We start from the raw sequence: 21,047 nt of genomic DNA, 5'->3' as shown, positions 1-21,047 counted from the left end.
TAGGGGTACATCACATCCAGTCTGTACCTTATCTTCTTAATCTGTTGAAAGGATCTACAATTTCCATCTATCTCACATGGCTGTTGGGAAGATTAGAAGTAAAAGCACTTGAAAACTGAAGGGCACTTACCAATGCATAGTCTACTCATTTTTTGTTTGTTTGTTAATAATGTCTAAAGTATTTTGGAATCTACAGAGTCAAGTATTTGTAACAGTCACTCTTTTAATGTCTTTCTACAATGTTCAGTAAATTAAAGGCAAAATTGTTTTCCTAAAAATTACATCTGGGGGAACTAAGATCCCACCTGCTGTGGGGCGACTAAGCCTGTGTGCCACAACTAGAGAGCCTGTGCACCAGAACTACTGAGCCCGCTCACTCTAGAGCCCCCACGCCACAACTAGAGAGAAACCCGTGCACCACAACAAAGAGCCCGCGCGCCGCAATGAAAGATCCCGCATGCCGCAAGGAAGATCCCACGTGCCGCAACTAAGACCCGATGCAGCCAAATAAATTAAAAAAAAAAAATTGCATCTGGTTTCAGTGTCATATTTTATAAACATAAAAGTATAGAGAATGATGCACAATCTGATTTGGGTAGGTTTGAGATATCTAAGTCAAATAAAACATTTTCCATTGGTTAAAAACTTCTACTCTTCTAGGTAATTCATTATCAAATCATCTGAAACAGGCTTTTAAAAGGACTGATTCATCTGTAGGACTTACAAAAATTCAAACCAAGCTAGAATTAGAGCATTCCTCTTTATAATAGCAATAGAAGCATATGTGAATAGAGTTCAGTATATGTATAATAAAAGTTTATGTCAATATAGAAAGTTGTTAATTTCAGGGTATCATCACTTCCCAAGTAATAAACCCTAACTACACAATCTTATGACGATCCAAACTGTTCACAAATATCTGGATTAGAGACAAACTTATGAGTAATCAATGTGTTTTTTTAAAATGAGGGGGAAATTATCAAATGCACTCCTATAAGACGTCACAAACACATCTAGAGACAGAAGCAAAAAAACAAAGCCATCCTAACAAACCTTAGAAGTGCCACAGAAACATTAAATAATTATTTCAGCCCAATTTTGGTATACCTAAATTTAAACACATTTGATATTGAAATCTATATAAAAAATATAAATTAGGAGACAAGGCTCTTGATCAAAACAAGTATCTTTCATACTAAGACTTCTTTAAATCATCAATACCCTTAACACATTTAGGATGCATACTTTTTAGGGGGGGGATTGTGGTACAGACAATTTGAGTAGAAAGTTGAATATCAGGAACATCTATTGATGACAACATAACTCACTCCTGGCTCTAGCTCCCCACAGGTAACACTCCAGAATTTTCTAGTTAAGGCACTGCTTAATTTTCATCTTCTTTCTACTGATACTGTTATAAGCAGATAAACTTGCAACAATTAGATTGTGGCATTCTGTGTGCTACATGAAAAAACGTGTTCATACTAAGACCTGTGGGGCATCCTTAAGGCCTTATTTGGGGAAACAATAATTGAGAGCAGTGGCTCTCAACTGAGGTGATTTTGCCCCCCTAAGGGACATTTGACAATGCCTGGATATTTTGGGTTGGCACAAGTAAGAGGGGGGTGCTACTGGTAACTAGTAGGTGGAGGCCAAGGATGCTGCTAAACATCCTGCAAAGCACAGGACGGCCCCCGACAACACAGAATTATCGATTCCCAATGTCAATAATGCTGAGGTTGAGAAACCTTAACTTAGAGGAATGTCTAAAAGTATATTATGCTCCAGAGTGGGGCCTCCCAAAATTCCTTTATCTTTCCTATTTATTCAACTATCAAAAACCATGACAGTGGTTTCACTTCTGGATCTGGAATGTTGTCTTTATGTTATCTTACAGAGAGTAAATGAAATTGATATCACTTCTTTCTAGGCAGTATTTGGTATGTTTCACAAGATAAATGGCTTCACATTTGAAACCATGCCGGGCTTGACTCCCGAGTCCCTTCACAATTAATCAAATACTGCCTCTTGCCAACCCAACAATTTCATCTCCGTGAAAATAAGCCCAGCAAAGATGATTCTAACACGATAAAGGCCATCTACAGCTTTCGGGAGGCACTTAAAAGGCTGACAGAAGCTATACAGCATCCCAGCTTGGCAGCACTCTCTTGGGTCTCATCTTAAAGGCAGTCTCATCATTGCTGTACATCTTCTAATTAAGTGGGCTGCCAAAAAACAACCTTGAGTAATGTCGTGTGGACTCAGTGTCAGACTTGGAGCATAATCTCTGAAAGTGCTGCTGGAAAGCAGGTACAAAGAATGCAGAGGCTCAAGGTCAGGAATCATCCTGGCTGCTCAGTCATAACCATGCGCTTGTCTCCCCTGCAGATCCAACTACAAAGACACTACAAACATCTTAGAGGCAATAAATAAAAAAGGAGTAGAAAGATCTCTGACACAGATGCTCAAAGGCATTGTGTCAAAAATACTTTCCCAACCACAAATGATGAACCTTCTTCTGTCTGCCTCTTTCCAGCCTCTAAACTTCACCAAAGCCAACAGTCAGGAGGGATTATCTGAGCCAACTTCCTTATTTCAGAGATGAGAAATCTGCATAAAATGCAGAAATCACAGATTTCTGTCAGGGCTAAAACCCAGGCGTCCAGAGTGCTAGCTGAGTCCGTCTTATCACATGACCTCTGCTAAGAACTGGCTCAGAACTCTCTGGATACAAATCTCTGACAGAGCTGGATATACTAATAAAGCCACCTCTCTGTGCTCTTTTAAGGCTAAACAATCTCAATTTTTTCCACACTCTTTTGGTGCAGGTTAAGTACATGCTGTATGCTATTCGATGTTCCATAGCTCTTCTCCCATTTCTTTATTTTTTAGAAGACACTGACTGAAAATTTAAAGAAAAAAACAGAGGGTACCAAACTGGGCATGGTGTTCTATAAAAGTCCCAACAGAAGCTAAGCTGAAGGAAGAACTCTTGGCCCTTACAGGTCATTTTTTATCATCTTAAGTACAAAACAAACAAAAGGTGTTTATATCAATATAAGTTGGGAATTCCGGCAGGTGTTGTGCACATTTTGAGCTCTCTCAGTAGTGCTAAACATCCAGGATTTTTCCACAACGTCATTATCACTGATAAATTTTCATTTATTAGGACTACATCCTAGCAGGCATTTTTTTTTTTTTTAATCTCATCTAACCCCTGTTTTACAGATGAGGAAATGGAGGCATAAAGAGGTTAAGTATAATACTAGCCGGAGGCCACACAGCTAATAAGGTGGAGATGAGTTTGGATTCAAGTCTGTCCAAGTCCTGATTCGTCACCATTTTGCTGGACCACCTCCAGTGACTGCTTGTCAACTAGTGCAAATCTATGTGAAAACCCACATCACGCAATCATTGCACCTAAAAGTTAAAAGGAGTCTCAAGAAAACCCTGTTCCCGGGCCCTGACGCCTGACAGATGAGTGACCTGCCCCAAGTCACAGACCCAGTTAGTGCTGCCAAAGGGATTAGGCCCAGGCGCCCTGCCTCCTACTATAGCTCCTGCCCACCAGCCTCCCAGGCAAAACGGGAGCAAGCCCATGAGGGGCACGGAAACCCACCCTTTATCCACACGAGAGTCAGGAAGCATTCACCCTAATGCACATCTGAGAACTACAAGCAGAATAACTAGACAGTAACACTGCTGCTTAGAGAACCTGCTAATAGTTAACACAAAGTGTTCCTAACATAATTGAAAAAAGCTGTAAATGACGTTCTAGGGAAAAAAATTCACATCCTAGCTACATAAAATATACATAGTGCAAAAGGTAAACTTCAACCGAGTGACAATTGCTAAATTCTGAATTACTGAGGTGTGGATTCATATGGTTTTTATCTCTGTCAGGTACTTATGGTCTTGATTTTGTTGTAGCTAAGTATCATTTTTACTTGTGCCCCAGTATGATTTTACACTTGATCCAATGAATTTCTTTGTGGAACTATTTTTATAATTTACTGAGATTGTTTTAAGCTTTCTACTGGCCTCTCAATAAGCTGTCCTGAACACGCAATGAGGATCTTACCAAAATAATCCATCAGGGGTTGACTGGCAATGGCAAAGCAGTAGAGAAGCCATGTTAGGAAACTTTCTGTTAATGAACCTTGAAATTGTTACGCACTTAATAAAACAGAAAGGAACATATTCCTAGTTCTGTTTTGCTTTTTTAAAGCTAAACTACAACTGACAAGAAAAACCAGAGATCTCAGAGTCAAATGCTGTAAGCAACAAATAAAATTTTTAGAAATCTCTAGCTGCATACAAACTATAAGTTAATTTTTACATACTCTAACTTAATTGTGAGACAAACTGAAAGTTTGTTAAAAATTCCTGAATAAAAAATAGACAAGGTTTTGCAAGTATTTTACTCTCTAAAAACTCACTTGGCCAAACTATCCCTATAATCAAGTATCTCAAAAAGCATTTAATTGGGGCTTATCTCTAATGTGATCTTTTAATTGCTACAAATCAGGAGGTATAAAGATTCTTCTAAATATAAACAATCCAATGCAACCCAGTGAAGCCTGGGGGAATGGCAGAAGATAGGAAAGATAGGTACCTCATAGTTTGAGAGAAAATCTAGTAATTCTGATTGAGATGGGATGTAGAGAAGTGGTTTCATCACCCGGCGGACAAACTTCTCAATGTAAACAGCACTCATGGGGCCTTTGTATTCGACTGGTCCAAAACTAGTGCCAAAAAAATAAAAATTAAAAATACACCATGCATTAAATCTGTAATATATACCTGAAATCATCAACATCACAAAATGAAAAAGTCTTGCTTTAGGATCCCAACTGTTTCATATGTAAGTAGCCTTCCTTGTCTCAGGAGGTAACTGGAGGGCCAATTAAGAACAAGCATTTTATGTAAGGGGGGGGTACAAGTGGCCGTTACTTTTTTATATGAGCGTAATTCTGCAAACTGAATTTCAGAGCAAAGAACATTCATTCTAGTCTCTGAAAAAAATTAATTCTCACAATATTTCTTTAAAAAACAAAACAAAACAGACAGGCAACCCTGGAAACTGACCAAATGCCAAAGGATTCCAGGATCTTAACTACACAATTCAATTGGGGGTGGGGGGGAGGTAGGGGCAGACTTTCCAAGTCACTCCAAAATAAGGAACAAGTTGAGCAGTTGGTCCTTGGCCTACTAAAAAGTAGTTATTAAATATTTTTAGATGCACTTACACAAAGGATCACTAAATGAAACTTAAACCTATTTAAAGCTTTATTACAACAACAAAAAATTATATGAAGGTATGAAATCAGGGACCTATACAAACGATCTTATTTTCCCCTCCAGTTGTGCTTGGGAATGCACAGGAATTTGATTTAGTATTGCTAAGCAATGCTTCCAACATTCAGTTATCCTCCTAAGCTAATCAGAATCCTCACATGGCTTTCTTCAATCTTGCACAAAAGAGACACTGCTCAAATATAATTGGATGGTATGTGGTGGGGGTGAGGGAGTACGGTGAAATTCACCAATTCCATAACCATTCTTCTCTCTAAATAGAAATTGACATTAAGCCTACCGTTAATAGCAACAATAGAGCACAGTAAAGAAATGTATAAATGGTGATCACATAACTATAAAATATGGTTACAGAAATTAACACACACATATAATGTGATGAGATAAACACAATTCTTCGGTGTGCACTGCAGAATATGATACCATACAGAGGAATATTAGCATGAAAAAAGTAAAAATAGCATTCTACATGCACAGCTGAGAGACTGGGTGAACAATTCTGTCAATTCAAGACTTACTACAACTCATTTGTTAACTAATTCAAGTTTTAAAATTACTACCACCACCAACCCCATCAACCACCACCAATTTTTAATTTAAAGGAAGAAATCAAAAATATCATCTGATAACTTATTTTGTTGAGCAAAAAGGAGGCAAGTGATCTGGAAACCTCGTTACTCAAGCAAACAGGCTCTGCTGAGGTTCCCTGGTACCGTGTTACAAGGGTCCCAGTGACTCGTAATGAGACGATCCCAGGATGCAGGATGTAGGACACGTTTTGCCAACACACTATAGCCATTGCCTTAGGACAAGCTGAACTTTGCACAGAGTGTTTTGAGACAACTACTCCCTGCTTCAGAGCCTGTTATAAACTGCCTTTGTAACTGGCATCAATACAAGCCAAAAAATGGAATCTACTTTCACAAAACAGAAAAGCCTGTTAATTTCTGTAAGCAGCTACTACTAGTTAAGCCATTACACAAACAGCAGCAGCAAGAACACACACAAACAGCAGTGGTCTGTCCAGTGATGAGACTCAAGGGCCATATGTGCAACCACCATTGGCCAAAAGAACCTCAAGACTACCAAATGCTCACAAGAGAGTTTAGTTGAAGGAACACATTCATTCATATGTGTATGTATAAAATAGAGGACTTGAAGATTCTTAAATAGAATATGAAAAGGCTACCTTTGGGTATCTCTATGCCTTAGCACTTTCTTCTATTTTTGGAACATCGGGAATGGTAGATGTTGAAACGGGTATTAACGGGTCTGAACTGACTTAAACAAGTAAAAGTTGTAAAAGTTTAACAGGCAAAGATGAGGGGCAAGCACTTCAAGGCAAGTACCAGCCTCAAATTCCTCATGTGTAAAATGAGAGGGTTGGACTAAGTATTTCTAAAGTTCCTTTCGTGTCCTTCCAATCTTTCCATAAAACTAAGAAAACAAATAGTGTAAGACAATGTTACACACCCACGTATCCCAAAATGACATTTGTACTCAATTCAAGGGAACTCTTGTGATTTTAATGTCACATCAAGTTAAGTCTACCTCTGGGCAGCTGGCTTGGTTACATACAGTTGCACGACCTACACTCCCTGCTAGCCATCTGTGCCCTATTTCCTATTTTGAAAAAAAGAAATGCAGGGATCTCTCCAGGGAAAGCTTATCGCCCATTACACAGCACTGACTTTGAGATCCTTCAAGTGTAACACCTTATACTTACCTTTTAGGAAAAAGAAAAAAAGTAACCATCAGAAAGTCATTCTGAGAAACTGTTCTTATATCCAGAGGAAAATTTGAGGGTGGAGATAGGGTAGGAAAGCATGTTTTTGCACAAATACTATTTAATAGCTCCTGAGAAACAACATTCTGTTCCACACAAAGTTTATGTTAGAGACATGGGAGTGAGCTGAAAGATGACAGATAATCCACAAATGATGGTCTGGTGATGTTTGTAATAAATCCCCATTGATTAAGGCCCAGGAATTTTAGAGGGAGGAAATAAAGCCTAAAAAAGTAAAGCTCTTACTGGTGAACTCTTCTTAAACCATTTTACAGTAACAAACTTCAAGCCAATTACAAACAGTAACAAACTTCAAGCCAATTACACTACACAGAGTCCAGAATCCCATCTCCTGTCTCCAAAATCCTTCAAGTCAGATTTTAGACATAACACCCACAGCAAGGTCTGGGCAGTTCTCCAAAATCAAACACCAGTATTTCTGCAGCAAAACGAGTACAGTGGCACCTGATGTGGTATAAAGACTATAGGTGGCCTCTTGGTACTTCAGGCCAGATGAATGCATTTGGGGACAAAGTTCACGAAGTCTTTCAGGTTTTAAAAGCTCTCTGGATTTCAGAATGATAGATTATAGGATTGCGGACTTGTAGTCTTTTTCTTCCCAATTTGAAAAGATGTTAGATACCCTCTTGACTATGCTATGCTGCCAGGTAATGGGATAAGGACTTCTGTATATTTTTACACCATAAAATACTTTTCGAACATTTGAAATGTTCAGCCACACAATGGAGTAACTGGTATAATAAAAACAATGCTATCGAATATGTAATGACATGAAAAAGTGTTCACAAAAGAAAGAAAAAGCAGTTGAAGAGACAGTATTACTACATGATCCCATTTTTTAATTTAAAAAGGGGGGGTGGATATGTATAGTCACAGGAGGATATAAATCAAAACACACAGTGATTATGAATGGCTAATAAAATCACAGATCCTTTTATTTACTTATTTTTGCTTATCTGTATTTTCTCAATTCTCTACAGTGAATATAACAAAATTCACTTTTAAACTGATAAACTTAATTGGAATTAGAAATGCTACTTGAAAGTTCTTACCTCCGATGATACAGATATATTACAGGAAAATAAAAGAAGTGTTTCTGTTTTCTGCATTTCCCCTGATTCCACCAACAGTTAACTGCGACAAACAACACCTGCAAGTCAAAGAAGGTTTCAAATGACTATAAATAGCAACTGAAAAATTGCCAAGATTTAAAAGATAAAATTATAGAAATGGAACAATTCCTCTCTGAAACAGAAAGTATTAAAAAAAATTGTTTTGAGTGTTCAAAGAATGTCATCATTTACCACGACAAGGACAAAGAAAGACACCTGTCCACAGTGTCCAGCTAGGACTCCGAATATTTTGGAGTCTGGCCCAAGAGGAGAATGATTTGCTTCAAATTCTGAAGTGAATGACACCAACAAACTTTTTCTAAGCATGATTACACTAAAACTCAGTAGTAGGATGTGTCTTTTGTTAGTCAAACAGAGCATCTGAGAAGGAAAACAATCTTACCTACAGATGAAATATCACAAATTTCAAAGGACCATTTTTAATAACTATATTAAAAACTAATAAAGATAATAGATGACTAGAGCTATGCTCTAAAATGTACCATTAGATAGCAAAATATGGATTAAGTATGTATTTATAGGTAAATGCTAAAGTATTTAAGGAGGAGTATCCCAATGTCCACAATTTACTTTGAAATGTACCCAAAATAAGTTGGATTAACAGTTAGATTGTAGCAGAGTGTCTCACCTTTGCTACTACTGACATTTTGGGCTTGAATTGTTACAGGGTTTTTTGCTGATGTGATGTTTGTTTTTGTTGGGGGTTGGGGGAGGGGAGGCTGTCCCACACACTGGATGCAGCATGGTGTAGGATCCCTGGCTTCTACCCATTATATGCCAGTAGCATTCCCCCTCAAGTGGTGACAACCAAAGACCTCTCCACAGTCCCAAAGGTTCCCTGAGAGACAAAACTGCCTCTAGTGGGGAACCACTGATTAGAGGGATGGTAAGATGAATAAACACATGATAAAACAAGTATAATAAAATGGTGATAGAATTTAAGTGGCAGGTATATGTCACCTTTGCTATGTATTTTAAAATTTTTATAATAAAATATTGAAAACATATGAAGACTACAAATTAAAAGTCACTTTCAGATGCCTTATATTTAGATAGCAATGTTGCTCAAAACTTAGTGGAAACTCTCAAGAGCTCCTTTTATAGTCTATCTATTAGAAAGAAGAGCAACAATATCTTTACTAAGGTTGACATCTCAAAAATAGGGCACAATCTACCGTGTATGCTAATTTTACTAAGTAATGTGGCGCAAAAAATTTTTGCCTGTTTCCAAAAATAAACCCAGTCCTTTTCCCTATTGAGAACATAGAGCAATAAGCCCTCAATTTAGAAGAAGCTGAAAAAATTTTTTGAAAAAAGCAGAGCCCATCGGTTGTGGATGGCACTGTAACCTCTACCACTTGTCCCGTGACCTTTAACAAACCTCTCTGCCCTCTAAACCTGAGGTCCTGCTTCAGAGGAACAAGGCTACCAGCATCAGCTTGCAGGGCTGTCCTGAGGAACAGCATGGGCCTGCACACCAGCACACCATCCCTACAGTCACTCTGAAGGACATATTCCCTAGGCTGACAGTAAGATAACAAGTAATTGACACTTACCCTAAAATACAACAGATTCTCCCCTTTTTCCCCACAAGTTCTCTGAATTCAGAAAACTTGGGGAATGACTGACAAAGTGGTGATTTCCTTTAAGCTTGCCTCCCAGTGCTCCCTTAGAGTCCTTTCCTCCCTGCAAGTGCCAGATTGGTTACTATCAGCCATTTTTAAGGGGGGTGAGAGAGGGGGGTAAAGGGAAGACAAGGAATAGATCAATTCCATGGGTCCAAAGCTGGAACACAAAATCACAACCCCCTCAGAATCAATGTTATAGGGAATGAAGAGTTCTATTTAAATACTACTTGGTACTACACATTCAGGGATATAAAACAGTTAAAAAGGCTTTGCCAGGCTGGGCAGGAAGCCTAGCCACCTTTTATAACATTGTTTCTAAGAAAAACCAACTGAGAGTTCCAAATGAACTTCTGGAACTCAGCTGCACCACAAGTTACCCCAGATCAGTGGGTGTCAGCAGCAGCCTCTTAGAACCTGTGGGATGCTTTTCTGCCGGTTGCAGTGACTGGGAGGAGCTATAGGGCATGTAGTAGGCAGAGGCTGTGGTACATATCCTGCAATGTTCAAAAGTGCTCTGCACAGGGAATAGTCATCCGCATCACCCAGAGCAGTTTTAAATGTCCTGCCAAATACTAATGTTGAAGGAAACCTGCTTGTTATTATTCAAGCTCAGAACCTAACTCCATTTTATATGTGAATCCAAAGCATGGCTTTTGTGTTCACTGAATTTCTTGGAAGGCAACTTCTTTTTAATTGAAGGCAGAAAGTACTTTGTTTGGTTCAGAACTTTACCAAGAGCTGTTCACCATTTAGAAAAATCAAATCACTGAGAGCAATGCCCTCATGGCACCTAAGTTGTCAACACATCCTACTTTTATGGGCCTGCATTTGTAACTGTCCCATTCACAGTGGTTCTACATAAAGGTACAGCACTTACATACTGAAACAACATGTGATTTAATTATACACCACTTTTCTTTTTCCGCCATCTTTATGTTTCAATTAGCACATTAGATTGGCTATTTTGAAATTATATGTACAGGGAAGTTTTATCATCTATGAATTCCTTTTGAGGACAGAAAAAGGGACATCATAAAATACATACATAAGGACAATGGGGATCCACTGGATTTAAAACCACTGCCAGACAGAAGGCATATATATCCATTGCCTATATATCCCTCTTATCTAACACAAAGGTGGCATTCATTAAGTATCTGTTGAACATAGTTCTGGTCCCGGGATTTAAAAGGTCTGCATAGTTACACTGTACTCATGATACATAAATTTCTCTTACATAAAATGACTAATCAGCAAATATCAAATGTACATTCAATGAGGATCTTCAGTCTTCCCACCGAAGCCAAACAGCATGGCACCCTGAGATAAGCACTGGCCTGCATCACAAGGAATTGCAGAATCTCCTCCCTCTCCTGCCTCTGACCAACTATGACCATCACAGTCAGAAATTCTATTTCTTTACAGAAGGCTTTACAATTTACGAAGTAAGGCTCCTGGCCTTCACCCTGGCAAAATCAGCCATCTGGGTAAGGTGTCTCTATGGGGATAACCAGCCCTGCACAGGAACTGACGGTCGTTTGATTCTCAGGCTGAAGGTCAGCATTACCTGGTCTGAAAGCTGACTCGCTACTTGTTCAATTTCTGCCCTGGCGGCGATGGACTGCCCACACCACGGAGCGTAGAAGAACAGGAGCACCACCTCCGAATCCTGGCGAATGTGCTCTGCGTAGTCCAGCTGCCCCTGGAAGAGGTCAAGAACCGGAGACCTCGAGGAGAAAAAGCTGACAGGTGGCTTTGCTGGAATTATCACATCTTTCGCTCGACTAGAAAAAGAGCAAACACAAACAAGATTGTTTATCTTCTTCTAACAACAGCTCTGTGTGGAAGAAAAATGAAGCTTAAAAGAAAAGTCTTCTTTCAAAAAAGAAAATGGAGTTCCCAAAACACTGTCCTGGAGTATAAAAGTAATATTTTGTGCTAAGTTAAGGCAACATTTGGCTGAGAGAATGCAAGACATGAATAACATGTTAAAACGATTCTTGGACTTCCCCAGTGGTGTGGTGGTTAAGAATCCGCCTGCCAGTGCAGGGGACACGCATTTGATCCCTGGACCGGGATGATACCATGCCTCGGAGCAACTAAGCCCGTGCACCACAACTACTCAGCCTGCACTCTAGAGCCCGCGCACCTAGAGCCCGTGCTCTGCAACAAGAGAAACCACAGCAATGAGAAGCCTGCGCACCACAATGAAGAGTAGCCCCCGCTTGCCGCCACCAGAGAAAGCCCGCACACAACAACGATGACCCAACGCAGCCAAAAATTTAAAAACATAAATAAATAAATAACAAAAACGATTTTTTAAAAATTTATTTTATTTATTTATTTTTGGCTGTGTTGGGTCTTCGTTGCTGTGCGCGGGCTTTCTCTAGTGGCGGCGAGCAGGGCTACTCTTCTTTGCTGTGCACGGGCTTCTCATTGCGGTGGCTTCTCTTGTTGCGGAGCAAGGGCTCTAGGCGCACGGGTTTCAGTAGTTGTGGCACACAGGCTCAGTAGTGTGGCTTGCGGGCTCAGCAGTTGTGGCACATGGGCTTAGTTGCTCCGCGGCATGTGGGATCTTCCCGGACCAGGGCTTGAACCAGTGTCCCCTGCATTGGCAGGCGGATTCTTAACCACTGCGCCACCAGGGAAGTCCACAAAAATGATTCTTAACAATGTCTGCCCAGGTATGGGGTGGGAGGGCAGTGGAGAGCAGAAGAGAAGGGTGTCTTTGAGAGAGCACCAAATCCTAACCACTAGACCACCAGGATGAGTTGAGAATGGTGTCTCTGAATAATCCAGATCCTTTCCTCCCCCACCCAAAAGACTCCATCCTCATCTCTCCGCAGCCTTGCTCTCCACAAAAGCCACTGATCTCCAGGGTTTCAGAGCCACCAGTGAGTCACCCAGAATTAAGGGGAAGGAGCACATGTGGCACCACTAATAGGCATGGGAAATGCTTACAATCAACTCATGTTTAGTTTATTGGCTGGAGTTGGCCTGTAGTTATCCAGGGCACTCAGGCAAAAGTAATAATTAAATAATAATGTAGATTTCTCCAGATATATGTCATGATCCGAAGGTTAATAAAGATGAATAACAAAGCAACAGCCCATTTTACTGGAAAACAGGTTTCCTAAGTATGTATTTGAGATTCCCAGAAGGTCAGGAGGAGAAAGAAAATATAACTAAACAAGTAGTCAGAAGTCACAGAGCTGCCACTATTCCCCCATCAAGACAAAAAGGTCTCGGTTCAAGCTGCACCCCACCAAGTTAAAGAATCCTAGTAAATGCCTTGAGCTGTCCACATATCTGCATCAAAATAGTATAAAACCATTATAGCAGCTTAGCTAAGAAACCAATAGAGGAAATAAAAATGGAACCCTAGAAAATATTCAATTAACCCAAAAGAGGTGATTCCCTGGCAGTCCAGTGGTTGGGACTCTGCTTTCACTGCCGAGGGCCTGGGTTCAGTCCCTAGTTGGGGGACTAAGATCCTGCAGGCCCCACGGTGCCGGGGGGGCGGGGAAGAAAGCAGAAAAGGACCAAGAAAGGAACAAAAACCAGAAGGTACGAATGGAAAACAAATAGCCAGAAGGTAGACATAAACCCAACCATATCAATAATTACATTAAATATGAAAGGACTAAACCACCCAATTAAGAGGAAGAGATTGCCAGGCTGGATAATGAAGCAAAACCCAACCATATGCCATCTAAAAGCATTCTGAACATAAAGACATAAGGATGGGAAAAAATAAACCACATAAATAGTAAGCATAAAAAAGCTGTAGTAACTCACTAGGTGAAAGGATAAACTGGGGTGTATTCTTACAATTAAATGCTACTCAGCAATAAAAAAAAAGAACTGATACACACTATAACTGGATGAGTTTCAAAATAATTATACTGAATGAAAGAAGTCAGACACTAAAGAACACATATGAGTGCATTTATATGAAATTCCAAAACAGGCAAAACCAATCTATTACGAAATAAATCACATCAGTGGTTGTCTAGAGCTGGGAGTGGAGCAGGAAGGCTAACTGCAGAGGGGTACTGAGGAAATTTTCTGGGGACAAGGAAATGTTCTATATCTTGACTAAGAGAATGGAGATGGTTACATTTGCCAAAAGTCATGGACCTATACATGTAAAATGTGTGAATTTTACTGAACGTAAATTATACTACAATGAAGTTGATTAGCAAAAAGCTTTGCTGGTGTGTCACCTCCTTGGTGAGGATTGCTCTGATGAGTCTACCACAAGCAGGCGGCTCTCAAATTTTTTTTATCTCAGCTTCCCGTTGAGAAGTTGCTTTCATAGCCCTCACCATAATCTGTAACTTACTTATTTTACCTGTTTATTAACTCCATGAGGGCAAGGATCCTGGCTCTCTTTTTCACTGTCATATCCTCACTGTTTAGCAGTTCCCAGTACTCTGAAGTTCAGTAATTTGTGAAATGAACAAACCTACCCTACACCTTACCTGAACCTATGTGAAAGCAAATTAAACATAAATCCATACAGACGTATATTATATTATTAAGAACAATCTGAAAGAATCAAAATGTCAGAGACTTCCCTGGTGGTGCAGTGGTTAAGAACCCGCCTGCCAATGCAGGGGACATGGGTTTGAGCCCTGGTCCGGGAAGATCCCACATGCCATGGAGCAACTAAGCCCGTGTGCCACAACTACTGAGCCTGCGCTCTGGAGTCCGCGAGCCACAACTACTGAGCCCGCGTGCCACAACTACTGAAGCCCGCCCACCTAGAGCACATGCTCCGCAACAAGAGAAGCCACCACACCTCAAAGAAGAGTAGCCCCCGCTCGCCACAACTAGAGAAAGCCCACGCGCAGCAACACAGACCCAACGCAACCGTAAATAAATAAATACATTTATTTATTAAAAAAAGCGTCAGAAGGTCCATTTGCCTTACTAGGGGTGATTCTAAGGAACACCTAATTGTGTTCTAACTTTATACGTATGCAAATGAACTCGATAATCTGGTTTCTCAGAATATAGCAAAGTAGAAAGAAGGAGGAACAGGAAGGAATGTGCTGCTAGCTCTGAGATACGCAGCAGACAGCCAGATATTTAGGATCAAAAGAGAAATCACACAAATACCCAAGACCTAAGCTACTCTAAGAGCCTTGGGTCACTTAGTTTGAGGAAAAGAGTCCACCCCCTTCTCTACATCTAAAAGGTGTCAGCTTCCTGAGTTAAGACAGTTTTATATATATTGCTTCCCCATTTTAACCAAAAATTATTAACATCATAAAGTAATGCCGTTAAAGGTTGCTATTAAATGCAAATCTCCTATTTATACACTCACACTAACATTTTAACTCTGCAATCAGGGAGGTCTGTCTATGTAAAATATCTTCATAATCTGAAAAACAGTCACTTACACAATAATTCAAAAAAAAAAAAAGTTCAGTAAGCAAATGCTACTGTGCTTCAGGCACTGCTCTACAGGAACCAAGGCTATAGGAGGGAGCACATGTTCTCAAGGGGCTTCTTTTCTCAGGGAGGGAGACAGGCAAACAACCAAACATGTAAACAAACATAAAACCACACAAAATGATCATGTTCTGTGGAGAATTTAACACAGTGATGAGACAGGAGACCTGGAAGCTCCTCGATGGGGTGGTGGGCAGGGTGGTATCTTTTAAGCTAAGACCTGAGTGACAAGAAGACAGTCATTAAGACGGGAATAAAGACACAGACCTAATAGAGAATGGACTTGAGGATATGGGGAGGGGGAAGGGTAAGCTGTGACAAAGTGAGAGTGTCATGGACATATATACACTGCCAAATGTAAAATAGATAGCTAGTGGGAAGCAGCCGCATAGCACAGGGAGATCAGCTCGGTGCTTTGTGACCACCTAGAGGGGTGGGGTAGGGAGGGTGGGAGGGAGAGAGATGCAAGAGGGAAGAGATATGGGAACATATGTATATGTATAACTGATTCACTTTGTTATAAAGCAGAAACTAACACACCGTTATAAAGCAATTATACTCCAATAAAGATGTTAAAAAGAAGAGATAAAAAAAAAAAAAGTAGGGCTTCCCTGGCGGCGCAGTGGTTGAGAATCTGCCTGCTAATGCGGGGGACACAGGTTCGAGCCCTGGTCTGGGAGGATCCCACGTGCCGCGGAGCGGCTGGACCCGTGGGCCACAACTGCTGAGCCTGTGCGTCTGGAGCCTGTGCTCCGTAGGAAGAGAGGCCACAGTGGTGAGAGGCCCGCGCACCGCGATGAAGAGTGGCCCCCACTTGCCGCAGCTGGAGAGAGCCCTCGCACAGAAACGAAGACCCAACACAGCCAAAAATAAATAAATAAAAAATAAATTAAAAAAAGAAAAAACACAGTTCGGAAAAAAAAAAAAAAAAAAAAAGTAAATGGCAACCACGAGCCAAGTCATAGTTTGATACCTCTATTTGATTGCATCTTATTCCTGAGTTATGACACTGAATAAACATCTTTCAACAAGAAAAAAAAAAAAAAAAGACAGTCATGCAGATGGGAGGGAGGTCTTGCAGCAAATAAGTGACACATTTCTCAGCAAGTCCAAAATGCTCCTCTTTGGAGGTATTATTTTTCTACTATTCAAATTTCGTCTTAAAAGTTAAATACGCAATCTGAGGGGAAACGTAGGTCTGTGACAGTCAGACAGAGGATAATCATCAACTTAGCACTGTTGCGCTGCATGCTCAGAGCAGCTCCTCAAGTAAACGAGCCAGACAAACCCTCCGCCCGCCAAAAAGCAAACATTAACCAGGGCAGAGGAACATACGCCTCTGCCCCGACAGCAACATTCACGAGTTTCCATTTAACTCCTAAATTCGCTCTCGTTTTTGAGAAACTATACCTAGATCAAAGATTTCCTGCAGCCTTGAAGTGTAAATCTCAGGCACCAAAAACTCAAGAGTTGGTTGCAAACAAGGAAGGCCTGTTGCAACTCCCAATTTTTGTATGAGACTCATACTCTACACTTCCTCCCAAAGGATCTGAAGCAGCTTTGAGCTTACAAAACGAAATACAGCAAAATGAATATACAAAGCAAAATACATATAGAGATAATAGAGACAAACACACAAACACACACAATTTTTTTCCCCACAAAAAAACACACACACAAATCAGGGTAAAAGGAAAGCGAGGATGAAGTCATGGAGATTCAATGCATAGAAAAGCAGGTAGGATAGAGATTTAGGTGCCCAGAAATGCACAGTTATTCATAGTGTTTCAACCCCAAATCAACCTTTTCTTAATGCTATCTGATTTGAACTCAGCTAAGCAACAAGACAGTGAAGAGGGCTGTCACCTATTTCAGGCCTGGAGCTATTAATAAAAATTAATTTTAAAAAAATTCTACTCTCCTTTAAGCCTCTGTCCTCATTAACACAAAGATCTTAAAAGTAAAATAGGAAAAGAGTGGCAGAAATGTTAGAGTCAGTTGCAGAGCGGTAAAGTAGTATCATGACACCATTCCATCAAAGGAGACTCTAAAAAAAATCAATCTGAGTCTATTAAAAGACTGTGAAATTTGCCAGTGGCACACAAAGAAGCTGGATAGGCAAGCAGCCTGTTCACTGGTTCACTCTCCTTGCCTGAAGTACGTGGGGACCTTGCTCAGTCTGCTCTAGTAATTGGATTTACACTCTTCCATCTTCCTGAAAATCTCAAAGCACTTTCGTATCTATTAAGCCCTGTTCTCTCAGAGCAAACACTGCAGGTTTTTACTATAGATGGACAAAGTGATGCAAGTAAGCCCCCCAACCCTTGCAGGAGAGAAAACCTCTCCTCCTAATCTGAATCCAAATACCACCTTGCAATATTCTACCTTGTAAAATACTTTGTCTAATTTCCTTGTACAGGACGTGATAAAGAACAAGGTAAAGAGACTAATTCCTGACAATAAAGGATTCAAATTCCAGTTCAGCCACTTATTAGGCGGATGTGATTTGGGGCAAGTTTTGCATCATGACCAAAGCTCCACTCCTTCGTGTGTAAATTGGAAGGGTTAAGAGTATGTATATCCAGACTTTACTGGATTGAGACTTAAGTGATCCATACTAGGCTCTCAGATCACGTGTTAAGTGAATGAATGCATTCATGTAATCTGTAGTTCTCGAACAGGCGATTCTGTTCCCCAGAGGGCATTTGGTACTGTCTGGAGACACTTGTGGTTGTCACACTGGGGTGGAGGGGTAGGAGCAGGTAGTAGGTACTGGCATGTAGTAGGTGGAGGCCAGGGATGCCGCTAAACATCCCATAATGTACAGGACAGCCCGCCACAACAAGGATTATCTGACCCAAGATATCAACAGTACCAAGGCTGAGAAACCCCGCTGGTAGTATAGCACCTGGCACATAGCAAATGCTCAATGATAGTTATTATAATTTGTTCCTTCCACTACAATCCCCAATCCTTTGACATCTCTTTGACAACAGGGGCCACATATTGTCCTTAACAGACTCAATAATAATGTTCCAACTTGAAATCTTCCTCGTGGCCGGCCAATATGCCAGTCAGCGGCACCACAGATTTATATATTGGAGTCCCAAGAGATACACTGTGGATTTGGGAGCCCGAAAGTACTCCTGAAATTTAAAGTAAATTTTCTATTTGTGTCCTTTCCCAAAGAGAGACATTAACTCTCACTCTTCCTGTTCACTACACTCCAGCCTACTCAGGCCTTCCTTCCAGTTCCAGGAAAACAGCAGCCTTGTCCAGCCTCAGGTCAAAGGACCTTTGCACTTGCTCCTTCCTCTCCCCTGGACGCTTCCCCCAGATCTCCCCAATGCTGGCTCCTTCCCCTTCGTGGGTGCGTTTCCTATCTAGCTCCCTTAGGAAGGCCTTTCTGCCCCACCCTCTTCGCTTCTATTCCCCGCACAGCACTTACCGAAGCTCTTTAAAATTATATTAAGTTTTCTTATTTACTGTCTGTACCACCCCCTGGAATGGAGAACAGGGACTTTTTATCTTCATCGCTCACCTGGATGAGCGCTCCGCACACAGCAGGTGCGGATAATAATCGCTATATCGATGAGTGCATGAATTCTCAACATGTGGGACGCTAAAGGTTGTCTACGCCTAGCCTAGGCATAAGGGAAATAAAATGGGTGATAAATGAGGGTCCTGCAGCCTGGGCAGAAGTGACAGGTGCACCCTCAAGAAACCCCAACAGCTGACAAGCAGCTCGAAACCTGGCCCGCCTTCCTCGGTATTAAAATGGGAGGAAGGGGCGCCGGGCAGCACCCCAAAACCTCGCCTTATGGCTCGCTGGCCGGAGAGAAGGGAACGCGGCGGGCATGGCCGCATGCTGGAGGAGGGTCAAGTCCATCGCTCCAGGCAAAGTCAGGCCCGACTTCCCGGGAGGCCGCTACGACCCTCGACCCCGAGACCCAAGCCGGCTACGCGCCGCCCGCCGGGCCGAGGGGGCGCCGGGCCCGGGGTGCGGGCCGCCTCACCTGCAGGTGAACTTGAGTGCGAGGAGCAGCGCGCAGCCGAGCGCCACGGCCCCGCAGAGCAGTTCGGGCCGCCGGCGCGCCATGAGGGAGGCGCCGCGCAGCCCGCGGCGGAGCCGGCCCTCCGAGGAAGCAGCCGGGGCCGGGCTGAGGGAGCCGGAGCCCGCGCGGCCGCCGCCACCGCCACCCTCGTCCTCGGCGTCGTCGCTGCTGCTGCCGCCGCCGCCGCGGCCTCCGCATTCCGACATTACATGCTCCCCGTCGCCGGCTTTATACCGCCGCCGCCAAGGGCCCGAAGGCCCGGCCCGGCCCGTCGCTCCCCAATCCCGCAACTCGCCGAGCCAGCTAACCCGGACGGTCCACGTCAGCCCCGCCGCAGCCGCGGCGCCCGCCCACGCGCAGGGGGCTCCGCCCCCACCCGAGAGGCTGCGTGGACACCACCCATCAGTCCCGCCCCCAGAGAGCCACGCCCCCTCGCTTACGGAGTCTGCGCGGACCCGTTCCCCGCTGGCTGCGGGGCAGCCGCGGCGAAGTCCCACAGGCCCCGCCCCCGTCCCTGACGTATGCGCCGAAGCCGCCGTAGCCACATGCTCGCGACGGTACCCAGTCCACTGAGTCTGCGCAGGCGCCGGCGCCTAGCATCCGGCGACTCCTATCCCGGCATCCAGCCAGCGCAGACCTCAGCAGCTCCGGGCTCCAGGGAGTCCGCGCTTGGCTCCTTGAGTTTAAAGAGCCGTGATGATGACAGCAGTCGTGTATGCTAATATCACTACAGGCTCCGGAGGATGTAGGTGCCATTTATTGTCCCCGCTTAATGAAAGGAAAACACGTACAGAGGCGAGAAGTGCCCGCGGATCCAGGAGTGAGGCGGGAGAGGTCACGGCCTCGGTTTACACATCTGTAAAATGGGGGTGATATCAGTACCACCCTCACAGAGCTGCTTTGAGGATTTTGTTTTATATAAATTTATTTTATTTATTTGTGGCTGTGTTGGGTCTTCGTTACTGTGCACAGGCTTTCTCTAGTTGCGGCAAGCGGAGGCTACTCTTTGTTGCAGTGCGTGGGCTTATTACAGTGGATTCTCATTGCGGAGCACGGGCTCTATCTAGGTGTGCGGGCTTCAGTACTTGTGGCACATGGGCTCAGTAGTTGTCGCTCGTGGGCTCTAGCGTGCAGACTCAGTAGTTGTGGCACATGGGCTCAGTTGCTCCGCGGCATGAGGGATCTTCCTGGACCAGGGCTCAAACCCGTGTCCCCTGCATTGGCAGGCGAATTCATAACCACTGCGCCACCAGGGAAGCCCTGCTTTGAGAATTAAGTGAGGTCATTGATGGAAACTGCCGGGCCGATAGTGAGTACTCAATAAATTTTAGTGACTGTCGTCTCCCAGTGTCCATTTCCTGCACCAGTGAAGTGCTGTGCGCCTGAGCACCATGTCCCTACATCACACCCCTGGGAGGAGGGTCTGTACAGCCTGTACTCACTTCACAGGGGGGAAAACCGAGGCTTGGAAAAGCCACGTGACTGCGGCCACAAAGCTAGTATGTGAGGAATTCAGGCTTAAGGGCAATTTGGTTAACAAGCCGCTCCAGCGACACACTGTTGACTCTAAATCCTCTGTGACTCTAAATGTTAGGTCCTTACTAAGTAAGTTTTTTTTTTTTTAATTATTTTTGGCCGCGTTGAGTCT

The 21,047-nt window shown here is 42.7% G+C and overlaps 1 protein-coding gene across 2 annotated transcripts in view; it reads right to left on the bottom strand.

The window, feature by feature from the left end:
• TXNDC11 (thioredoxin domain containing 11) overlaps window positions 1-19,728 on the bottom strand; it is a 65,877-nt gene extending 46,149 nt beyond the window's left edge. The window contains exons 1-4 of one of the 2 annotated variants that reach the window (XM_057528514.1): window positions 19,361-19,728; window positions 11,452-11,668; window positions 8,176-8,273; window positions 4,616-4,745 (exon numbers count right to left, since the gene is read on the bottom strand). In XM_057528514.1, coding sequence (XP_057384497.1) covers window positions 4,616-4,745; window positions 8,176-8,273; window positions 11,452-11,668; window positions 19,361-19,605 — 690 coding nt within the window. In that variant the 5' untranslated portion in view covers window positions 19,606-19,728. Of the gene's footprint in view, window positions 1-4,615; window positions 4,746-8,175; window positions 8,274-11,451; window positions 11,669-19,360 lie in introns of those variants that run through there. The other variant, XM_007188386.2, reaches the window with a different exon arrangement.
• Between the last annotated feature and the right edge of the window lie 1,319 nt (window positions 19,729-21,047).

Source organism: Balaenoptera acutorostrata, chromosome 15 (assembly GCF_949987535.1).
Source record: "Balaenoptera acutorostrata chromosome 15, mBalAcu1.1, whole genome shotgun sequence".
Taxonomy (NCBI): Eukaryota; Metazoa; Chordata; class Mammalia; order Artiodactyla; family Balaenopteridae; genus Balaenoptera; species Balaenoptera acutorostrata.
Note: the sequence above shows the minus strand (reverse complement) of the source record. Positions and strands in the feature narration are given on the sequence as shown.